General features: G+C 40.8%; 1 protein-coding gene across 2 annotated transcripts in view; it reads right to left on the bottom strand.

Moving 5' to 3' along the window:
• abcc1 (ATP binding cassette subfamily C member 1 (ABCC1 blood group)) overlaps nucleotides 1–12,042 on the bottom strand; it is a 109,574-nt gene that overhangs the window by 73,519 nt on the left and 24,013 nt on the right. For both annotated transcript variants that reach the window (XR_013487967.1, XM_033644634.2), the window contains exons 2-3: nucleotides 2,271–2,447; nucleotides 1,534–1,662 (exon numbers count right to left, since the gene is read on the bottom strand). Coding sequence is in view for 1 of the 2 variants with exons in the window: in XM_033644634.2 (XP_033500525.1) it covers nucleotides 1,534–1,662; nucleotides 2,271–2,447 (306 nt within the window). In the remaining variant the exon portion in view is untranslated. The remainder of the gene's footprint in view (nucleotides 1–1,533; nucleotides 1,663–2,270; nucleotides 2,448–12,042) is intronic.

Raw genomic sequence — 12,042 nt, forward strand, 5'->3', positions numbered from 1 at the left:
TTGGGGCCAAACTCCGCCGTGTGTGACACAGAGAGCAGAGGAGGATTGTAAACGTGTGACAATGTAGAGACAGAAATGACATGCTGTTGTGTAAATAAGATAAATAACATAAGGCTATTTAGTTTGTTTAATTGTAATTTTTTAATTTTCTTTTGTTAAATAAAAGGACAAGGTACAGGGCGGGGCGCCCCCCTAAGATAATGGTAGGGGAAACACTAGACATGTTTCAAGCAACGTTTCCAGACAGTGAAATTTCTGTTAACTGTTTTCACCCATTGTTTTATTCAACAGCGAAACCGAAATGATCCCACACCCGAAATTTGTATAAAGCCAGTGCTTCTTCAAACTTCTGTCTCTCAACTCCTCCGCTTGCGCTTGCCATGGCTCTCTGTTTGTTTTTTTCCGCTTCTTTTCTGTGTGAGCGTCACTTTCCCCGGCTCCAATTACAACAGTGTGAGGGGGTGAGTGGGCGGAGCCATAACAGTGATTGGACATTAACTCGTGGGGAGGGCTTTTGTGCAGCAGGCTGACTCGGCCATTCTCTTTACACATCCATGGACTCAGCCTGTGGACAGGCGCACACACACACACACACACACACACACACACACACACACACACACACACACACAGTGGCCTGTAAAGCATCAATGCACAATTAATTGCAAAACCGAAAACCCGCCGTCCATAAGGGCGTATTGATCCGTGCAGGGCGGACCGAACAGTTCAATATTTTACCGAGGACCGTTGCATCCCTAGTGGAAATGCTAAACTGATGTAGGGTCTAGATACATGTCATTAGGGGTTACTTTTCCTTCTTAAGGAGCTATACCAAAAGCTTTTGGTGGGATCATGGATTTTCCACCAAAAAAAAAAGCAGCCCGTACCAGAGTCCTGATGAAATGTGTGCGGTATATGTGTAATTGTTTTGACATCTAAATCACTATTATCAAGCCACAATTCATTTTATTTTTAAAGTTAATAACACAAGTCGATCCTTTGACCCCGCTGTCACATTTGTCACCGAAGTGGAGGACTCCAGTGATGAAAGAAGAATGAAGATGAATGAAGAACCCAGCTTAATGTGAGTTAATGTTGCCTGTGTGTGTTAAATCATGTGTGCAGGTCGGGTCACAGGACTTTCATAAACGGGTGTAGGAGGGTGCAGCTTTGACTTTGGGTTACAGGTCGGTTCTGGTACTGAGCTTTGTGGGGATGGGCGAGTTAATGGGTGAGCAATTTCATGACGTTTACTCGGTACAAATAAACTACACTTCTAGAACACAAGCAGTTTGACTTTTTTTTTTAATCCTCACAACACTAAAATCTTAACTCAAATAGTCATTTCCAGAAAATAAAAACTACAACCACATAAAATATATTGATTTAAACACTGTAACTACACTAAGAGCATCTAAGATCCAAAACACTTCTATTATAATAAATCCAAATGAAGTTAGCTCTATATCAAAGAGGTGATCGGTTTCTCACTGACACACTCTTTCTGTATGAAGGACAAAGATCAAATCTCACCATGGTGAGGCCCAGTAAGGTGGGACTGACTAGGTGGACGGGTGCGGGGACACTGGTGCTGTGACTTCTTTCCCAGAAAGAATAGAAAACATCTGACCAGCAGATAATCCACAGCAGAAGGCCAACAGCCTGTGGAGAGAAGAAGACATCATACATTTCTGACTTGATGATGATTCTTTTCAATGTAAGACCTTGAACTTTTACCAACACTATAGAACTGAGGTATTAACGATACAGTGAGCGCTCTTTTTCCACTTTGCAGAGTTCAACACTAAGAACATGGCAATTAAAATTACATAGCTTGCATTTTGTTAGTGATACTATTGTATGTGATTGGGTGTGTATGTGATTATGTGATATACAAACAAGGGAATATCTGGTGGAGGAAGTGTGTTCATTCCTTCAATAGAGATCCACCGACTTGGTATGGAGCATTGAAGCTGTTCTGAAAGCTTGTGGTGGCCTGACTCCATACAAAGACACCTGATGTTGGTTTTTACTTTGTCATCCATCTGCATATAACTATAATAACCTGAGATTTACACATATGTCTACTGTATGACAGATGTATTATCATTACTGCCTAATTTTTGCTCTGTTTAAGTAACTAATAAGATGAGGCTAACATTAAGAGGACTGATTACCATGGAGAGCAGGAATAATAAAATAAACAATATGCGACACTTTCACAATTAGAAAAAATACTTCCCAAAATAATGAAGGATGACATCACTCACAGTTTTAGCTTTGTTGATGTGACTCATACATATGTAGCCACGGTCATGACTGCGGAGGTAGATGAGGTAGATGGGGGCACATATCCAGAGGTAGAGGCATGGCAGCCACACAAGGACAGTGTTCTGGAAGCACTGGGTGAGGTCTGGATTAGTAGTGTACCAGGTACGGTTCCAATTCTGGTGGAGAAAAGAGAAAAGAGGATAACTCCCAAAAAAATAATAGAAATGTTATCAAAAGTTATAATCTGAACTTCATGCCAGCTGAAAAATGTCCTTACCGCACCCCAGCATCATTGTCACATTAAGTTACAGGTACCAAGGAGCCCACTTGTGACCACACATTCACTTTTCAACCAGAATAGGCAACCTGTGCTTTTCTCTTTGTTCTGAAGTTACCTTTCAAAACTCAAAATGCTCTATTTTGAGTATCACCAAAGCACTGACAGATATACAACAATCATATTATCTGCTTATTAATGTTGACCACATAGGACTGTAGGAATTTGTGTTCAAATGGTCTTGTGATTTAAAGGGGTAATCGCTATTACTGTTATTATTGTGCATGACTCGAATATGACATTATTCATCCAGCAACATTACTCATATCAGAGTGTGTATAATAATAGGGGAATAGTCCTCCTTGTGGGCCACACAAGAGAGATCAATTAGAAATAGGATTGCTATTAATGTCTAAATCTTACTCAATGAGAAGTCTTGCTCTGAAATCTCACAAGACGCATACTCCGACAGGGCAGTCAATAAATTTAAAGGCCTTATTCACATTTTGGAAAACAGCTAAATAATTGCTCATGACATTAAAAAATCTTTTAGATAACACTAAGCTACACTTTCTATACACCAACACAAAACTCATACTTGTTTCCTGCCTTGTCTTTCTGTAACAAGTCACATCTTATGAGATTTCAAAACAAGACTACGCCTTGAGCGAGACTGAGACACAATAACAATTAGACTGGATCGAGCAAAGGTCAGAAAAAAAGTTTAATTTCTCTGTAGGATCCTTTCCATAAAGGTGAAGTTGAAATGAAAATTCAGTTCATGGGCAGCATCTCTGGTTCATTCCTGTAGTCAGCATGCCAATGGCTCCCTCTACACTTGGGACATCTGTGGCATTGTACTGTGTGATAAAACTACACATTAAAGAGTTTCCTTTTATTGAGACCATCCCAGGACACAACTGTGTGGCAATGATGCTGTTTAATCAGCATCTTGATATGCTACAATTGTCAGGTGGATGGATTATTTTGGAAAAGGAGAAGTGGTTGGACTTTAACAAATCTGTGACCAAAATTTGAAAAAGCCAAACAAAAGTGCAAAAACAAGTACCGCTTTAAAAGTACTTTTAAATTTCTGTTCTGTATATATACTAGGGCTGCACGATTCTGGAAAAAATGAGAATCACGATTTTTTGGCTTATAATTGAGATCACGATTCTCTCACAACTTTTTTCAACAAAGATTTATTGTGCTTATTTCCTGATACAGAAGGAAAAGTAACAAAAATTATAAATAAATAACAATAAAACAACAATAATAATGTTGAACAACATTTTTCTGAGGTAGGTAGTCTTCTTAAAATGTACAATTTTTAACAAAATATGACATTGATTGACATGACAACATGTCATGACAGTTGACCATGACAGGACCATAACAACCTACAACATTAACGAGAATATAGTCCTTTTTTCTGCAGCAAACTGCGTAAAGGTTCTTTGCCAAGAACACAAGTTGGTCAACATTTTGAGGCTTCAGTTACAATGTTCCCCCCTGTGCTGAATACCCGTTCAGAGGGGGAACTTGTTGCAGGAATACAGAGGTATTTCCTGGCCAGGACAGACAGTCTTGGATATTCACCCTTGTGTTGCCTCCACCAGACTAAGGGGTCCTCCTCACTGTCAATGTTGCTGATGAGTAGATATGACTGTAGTTCTGAGTCAACATCTTGCTCTAGCTGGGATGGTCCCATCTCATTGCCTCCTGCTGCTTTGAAGAAGGTGCCTAAAGTCTTCCGGCTCTTCTTCATGGGGGTGGCAGCAGGGGGTGCACTTGAGGGCTGACTTTGCTTTAAAACAGAGACAAAGCTTATCTAAATATTCTATAACGCACACACACACACACCCCAAAGTGTAATATAGTTAAAGTACACTACACTGTCACATTTTCTACCATTTAAAAAAATGTGTGAATAGTATGATCTAATGTAAATATAAATACCATAACTGTAGTTACGCCAGTCATCTCATCTGTCAGTCTGGCCTTGACAGTGGTTTTCTTGTCCTCACTGACATATTTCATTTTGAATCTTGGATCCAGGGTTGTGGCAAGGTCGAGCAGCCCCTGTGTGTTTGGATCACTGTACTTTCCTGAAGGTATCCCAGGATTCTTGACTTGATTGATCGCATGAGACCCGAGTCATCTTCCTGCACTGCCACAACTTTACGTTTCAAAGAGGTGGAGAACCGGCTTCACTGAGGAGATACTCACATATTGTTCTCCTGAGAAGGCATCAGTGAACTCTGTCAGTGGGCCGAGTGTATTGTTGACTGCCTCGAGGACCTCTACGTCCTGCCATATGGGAACCAGGTGTCTCACCTTCCGATCAGAGGAGAGAACATGTGAAATAGCAGGTAGCTGTTCAAGTACCCGCTGGACCATAGCTTGTCTCGACCCCCATCTTGTTGGACTCTCAGTTTTCAGCTTGTGTTCAGGTAGCTTGAGCTCCTTTTGGGCCTGAGCAAGCCCCCTCTTCCGTCTCCAACTGTAACTGAAGCAGCCCACAACCTTTTTGCATAGCCCTACAGCGTGGTCGATTCTTGGATCTTTCATTGCGTTCTCTAGAGCAGAAAAAAAATAAATAAATAAATAAAAAAAATTGGAATAAATTCTTGACATCATCAACTATTTTATTATATTTATTATTCATTATTTTACAGTAATATTTTTGATATTTTTGATTTTATTATTGTTATTAAGGTTTCCCTCTACTCAAAAATGTTTTTCTTCTTGTTTTTACAGTTGGATGTTTGAGCTGTGTCCAGCAGCTAAAATAAAAATATTTGTATATTATATTTATAGATCTAATCTTAGATTTTTAATGAGGTAGAATGAGATGTAATTTAAAAGATTTTAACAAGATCATTTAACTTTGTTGAAAGACAGTATGAGATTATTTTTTATGTATTATTATTATTGAGTATTTTATATAGCCTACATTGTAAAACATGTCTGGGGGAGGGGATAAAACATAGTGATGAAAGTAAACATCATCATTATTATTAATATTATTGTCACCACTGGTATTATTATTTAAAACATATTATACAGCTAAATAGCATATTTTTTCAGTAACAGAAAATGATTTTTTAAATAATACACAGCTCACCTATAGCCAGATGCAGCCTGTGTCCAAAACACTGAAGCCTTGTCCAGTTGTTAAGGGATGCTGCTTTCACAATGTTGGATCCATTGTCCGTGGTTATGCACACCATTTCTGCCTCTAGCACAGTCCCTGTGCTAGAGCCTCATCTGTGTGATCCTCAGGGAAAAAGGCAGTCTGTAGGCACCGAGTTTTCACGGTGAAGTCACTGGCAACATAATGGACTGTCAGGCTCATGTATGGTTCCATTGCGCAGCTAGACCTTAAGGCTGTTGTTGCCGCAAAATGATGTACTGCTCGCAATTCTGTCTCCACTGTTGTTCGACACTGACTGTACAGAGCAGGTAGTGCAACGTTTGAAAAATAGCTGCGGGAGGGCACTGTGTAACGCTTGTCTAAGGTGTTGATCATTTTCTTAAATCCCTTGTTTTGCACAGTGTTGAATGGAGCCATATCTTTAGCCAGGTGATACGTGATTGCCTCTGTAATCTCCTTGTGTCTGTGGGAGCTTGTCAGGTATGGAGATGCACTGTATAAGGTTCCCATTATTGATGTCTGGGTGCGAGTGGTAGAGCGGGAGGGATTTTCTCCTGTCGTTTTCTTGGCCTTTAAAGCTTAGTCATATTGAACTTTGTGGTGTCGTTTAAGGTGGTTATACAAGTTCGTTGTGTTACCCTGCGGTGCTAATACTATGGCAAAACACTGCTTTCAAGTGACGTTAGTTTGACTTTCATCGTCTTCTTTGAATCCGAAAAACCTCCACACCACAGAATGTGAACCTTTTTGTGTGAAGGCTTTCACCTCCCTCCTGGACTTCCTACGCACTTGTGAAAAGTCTGTTTTTATCTCCGGGTCCCATTCCCACACTTGGTCACGGGGACGCACTATTCTCCAGACTGCTCCTGCTGAACACCTGACTCAGGCCTGCCTGCTACGCTTGAGGCTTCAACTTCGCGGACAATTTTAATCTTTTCTGGAACCATCCCTCTTTCTTCAAACACGATGGCATTCACCCTACCACCCTGGGAAGCCGCACGCTGGCAGCCAATATTCAGCATGCTGTACATCACACGCCCCCTCCACCGACACTCTTCTTCGCCCCGTGCCAACAGCAGCACAGAGCACAGCCCCGCTCACCAGCGTCCCCGTCCAACCATATCAATCATCACGGCGAATCCCGTTCGGGCGGACATGGCTTGCGCACAAGCCGGGCCAGAGAGGGACGCAGCGACAGAGGGAGAAGCGCCGACGGAGGAGCCCACTGCTCCAATACCACCCACTGCGCTGTCCGCGATGTGTGAACTGTTCGGGGAGACATACAGGGAGAGTGTTGCACCTGCTGCCTCCCTGCCTACCCTTTTTGAAGAAAAGATGAAATTTTACCAGAATGAGACACCACTACGAGCCGACCAGGATCCACTCTTGTGGTGGAAAACTACGCAAGTATCCAAACATTGCTCAGATAGCGAGGCAGAAGTTGGTCATACCTGGCACTTCAGTGAGGTCAGAACGGTGTTTTCATCTGAGTGTCACGTTCATATTGCGTCAGCATTAAGCATCTTATTTTTTGAGTTTTTTTGTAAAAAAAAAAAATAAAATAAATAATAATAATAATAATAATAATAAATTTGAATATTATTTGAACTCTATTTAATTAATTCAAAAATATTCGAACTCAATTTCATGGTGCTTTTGACAGCCCTACTACAAAGACACCCCTCTGCCGCCCGGTCCAGCTACTACTCACAACTCATTCACTCTGGTTCCAATAACCCCAAGACTCTCTTTTCCACTGTCAATAAACTCCTCAAACCCTGCAACAACACCCTCTCCTCCATCACAACTGACAAATGCAACTCCTTCCTGGCATTTTTTCAATCAAAGATCGAAACCATGCAAGCCAACTTCCTCAAACTGAACTGTGACAAATCTGAAATAATACTCATCGGCCTAAAATCCCTCCCTACATCAACACAAAACTTCACCCTCAGCATCGACAACACCACCCTCTCTCCCCCTCCATTCATCCGCAACCTTGGTATCATCTTTGACAATAACCTCTCATTTGAACATCACATCAGCCGCCTCGCCCAAACTGCCTTCTTTCACCTCAGAAATATTGCCCGTCTCCATCCATTACTCTCCTTCTCTGCCACTGAAACTCTCATCCATGCTTTCATCACCTCAAGACTGGACTACTGCAACAGCATCCTCTACGGCTCATCATCCAATGTCCTCAACAAACTTCAGTACATCCAAAACTCTGCTGCCCGCGAATCCGTGTATCATTCGTTAATTCGTTTTTCAAAATAAAACCAAGTATGAAAAAACAAAATAATGACATGTTTTTTCAATATTTGTTTCCAGAACCAAAATGAAAAAACGGATAACGACTTGTTTTCTGATTTCCAATTTTTTGTTTAAATGGAAAATGGAAAAAACGGATAACGGGCCGGGATTTGGGCCTTTCATACACTTTCAATATTTTCATCTCTCGCACATTGTGTTACCCGGAAGCCAAGTTTTTTTTGCTTGTTTTATTATTATTATTATTATTATTATTGAAGAAATATACAAAGATATCACACAAAATATCGGGACAAAAACGTTACAGTGAATAAAGGCAAAAAATAAATAAATAAAGGAGGCTCGAGGTACTTGTATAAAGACATCTGTGGAGGAACTTTTGAACTTTGCATAGGAGCGCTCCATTCTCAACTGCTTGTGGCCTAGTTATGGCTTTATGCCTGTCTTTATTCAAGAGAGTGGTAAATCAGTTTGAGAGCATTATTCATTGATTTTACATTCAGATTTTGTAATATTGTCCCTCAAACCCTGCCCTCACACTCAAATAGCCTCTGCTTGCGCTTAGATCTACTCTGTTCAACCTGATCTCACAGAAATACGTGAAATGACCACAAACTCTTAACACCGCATTCCGTGGTGGCAGCACGAAATGGGTTGAAATTACGTGCCGGTATCACAGAAACAATGCCAATGTAAAGTCAATTAGGATCCATTGTGGTGGACACATGGATTCCCTGATTCAACAATGTCCTGTATACACACAAAAACACGAAAGTGTTCTTGATATTAAAATGGCAAATATATTCCTCTGTTATAATTTCCCACCAATAATAATAAAAATAATAACATAATAGTTCAGCTGTACTAGATATTTGATATAGGTCTATTCAAATATTCAGTCCCAAAAATGCCGTTTCTACAGTACTAGCTAAATTATCTGAAATTAACCATCATCCTTGCTTTTTAATAACATCTAGGTGCAGTGTCATTACTAGTTCGGCTTTACTAGACATTTGATATATTCAGTAGATGTATCTTTTTACGACTCTATTTTACAACAAGCCGCAAAAAACCTACCGTCCCAAAAACGCCGCTTCTAGAGTACTATCTAAAATATCTAAAATTAGCCAACATCCCTGCTTTTTTTCTTAACGTAGTTCATCTAGGTGCAGTGTCATTACTAGTTCGGCTTTACTAGATATTAGATATATTCAGTAGATCTATCTTTTTACGACCCTATTTTACGAGCCGCAAACAAACCTACCGTCCTAAAAATGCCGTTTCTAGCGTATTAGCTAAAATATCGAAAATTAGCCGACATCTTTACTTCTTCTTAACATAGTTCATCTAGGTGCAGTGCTATAACTAGTTCGGCTTTACTAGATATTAGACACATTGGGTAGATATATCTTTTTACAACCCTATTTAGAACCCTACTTTGCAAATCAGAAGAACTACAACTATGTTGCTGATATGTATCAAGCGCATGTCGCGGTCCCAGGGAATAGTTTTTAAAAAAATATTGTTTAAAATTTTTTTATTAAAAATTGTTTTTCCTAGATTTGGAAGTTGTAGCCTAAATACTGAATTGAGAGTACATTGTGGACTTCAAGGGGATGGATAAACACACTTGTGTAATCAGATTTTAAATATCTAATTTCTAAATGGGTGAAAATTAATTTTATCCATATTTAACCCATATCTGACAGCACCCCCAGTTGTTGACTACACTCACATGATAGTTGAGGTCAAGACACTGGACTCGACCCTCACTTTTAAATCTCATATCAAGAAGGTCTCTAACACCATCAATTTTAATCTACAAAATTTTAAACAAATCAGACCCTTTCTGACAGTTGGTGTCGCTAGGACGTACCTGTACTGTATGATTTTATCTCACATCAACTACTGCTTCACAAACTGGTCTTTCACAGGTGTGACAACACTCAAACCCATTGAACAATTATACAAGAGAGCATTAAAGGTATTTGATTAAAAAACACACACACACACACACTCACACCATCACTGCAACATCTTAAAAAAGTATGATTTTTTAGTTTTGATAATTTTAAGCTTTTTAAACAGGCATGTGTCATCTACAAAGTTCTACATGGACTATGCGCGCCACCCCTGGTAGAATTCATTCATAAAAAGAAAGCCCGACAGGGGCATTGGGACAAGGGCTGCTACCAGAGGGATTTGTGAGGTGCAATTTAGATGATCAACCTTCACTCAGAATGTTCTGTCAGTTCAGGGAAGTTTAAACTGGAACAAGTTACCCGTCAAGATAACAGAGTGTCCATCTTTTGGGTCTTTTAATGTGCAACTTAAAAATTGGACCCTAGACAATCAAACCTGTGAGCAGTCTTAATCTGGCTTGTCTTTTGTATGTGTGTTGTTATTTATGTGTGTATGTGTACATGAACTTGTAGGTATTTATGCATGTTTGTACATGTACACTGTTTTACATTGGTCTTTTGTATTGTAATGTGCTGACCGTTTTTATGTTCATTGTTTGGGGACTGCGGATGAAATTTAGCATGCATGCTAATGCTGGCATATTTACATTACATCATGTACACTGAACAAAAATATAAACACAACACTTTTGTTTTTGCTCCCATTTTTCATGAGCTGAACTCAAAGATCTAAAACATTTTCTATACACACAAAAGACCATTTTCCTCAAATATTGTTCATAAATCTGTCTAAATCTGTTAGTGAGCACTTCTCCTTTGCCAAAATAATCCATCCCACCTCACAGGTGTGGCATATCAAGATGCTGATTAGACAGCATGATTATTGCACAGGTGTGCCTTAGGCTGGCCACAATAAAAGGCCACTCTAAAATGTTCAGTTTTATCACACAGCACAATGCCACAGATGTCACAAGTTTTGAGGGAGTGTGCAATTGGCATGCTGACTGCAGGAATGTCTACCAGAGCTGTTGCCCGTGAATTGAATATTCATTTCTCTACCATAAACCGTCTCCAAAGGCGTTTCAGACAATTTGGCAGTACATCCAACCGGCCTCACAACCGCAGACCACGTGTAACCACACCAGCACAGGACCTCCACATCCAGCATGTTCACCTCCAAGATCGTCTGAGACCAGCCACCCGGACAGCTGCTGCAACAATCAGTTTGCATAAGCAAAGAATTTCTGCACAAACTATCAGAAACCGTGTCAGGGAAGCTCATCTGCATGCTCGTCGTCCTCATCGGGGTCTCCACCTGACTGCAGTTCGTCGTCGTAACCGACTTGAGCGGGCAAATACTCATATTCGATGGCGTCTGGCACGTTGGAGAGGTGTTCTCGTCACGAATGAATCCCAGTTTTCATTGTTTAGGGAAGATGGCAGACAGTGTGTGTGGCGTCGTGTGGGTGAGCGGTTTGCTGATGTCAACGTTGTGGATTGAGTGGCCCATGGTGGCGGTGGGGTTATGGTATGGGCAGGCGTATGTTATGGACAGTGAACACAGGTGCATTTTATTGATGGCATTTTGAATGCACAGAGATACTGTGACAAGATCCTGAGGCCCATTGTTGTGCCATTCATCCACGACCATCACCTCATGTTGCAGCATGATAATGCACGGCCCCATGTTGCAAGGATCTGTACACAATTCCTGGAAGCTGAAAACATCCCAGTTCTTGCATGGCCAGCATACTCACCGGACATGTCACCCATTGAGCATGTTTGGGATGCTCTGGATCGGCGTATACGACAGCGTGTTCCAGTTCCTGCAGCAGCAACTTCGCACAGCCATTGAAGAGGAGTGGACCAACATTCCACAGGCCACAATCAACGACCTGATCAACTCTATGCGAAGGAGATGTGTTGCACTGCATGAGGCAAATGGTGGTCACACCAGATACTGACTGGTTTTCTGACACCCCCAGACCCCCCAATAAAGCAAAACTGCACATTTCAGAGTGGCCTTTTATTGTGGCCAGCCTAAGGCACACCTGTGCAATAATCATGCTGTCTAATCAGCATCTTGATATGCCACACCTGTGAGGTGGGATGAATTATCTTGGCAAAGGAGAAGTGCTCACTAA

Source organism: Epinephelus lanceolatus, chromosome 18 (assembly GCF_041903045.1).
Source record: "Epinephelus lanceolatus isolate andai-2023 chromosome 18, ASM4190304v1, whole genome shotgun sequence".
In the NCBI taxonomy this organism is placed as follows: Eukaryota; Metazoa; Chordata; class Actinopteri; order Perciformes; family Serranidae; genus Epinephelus; species Epinephelus lanceolatus.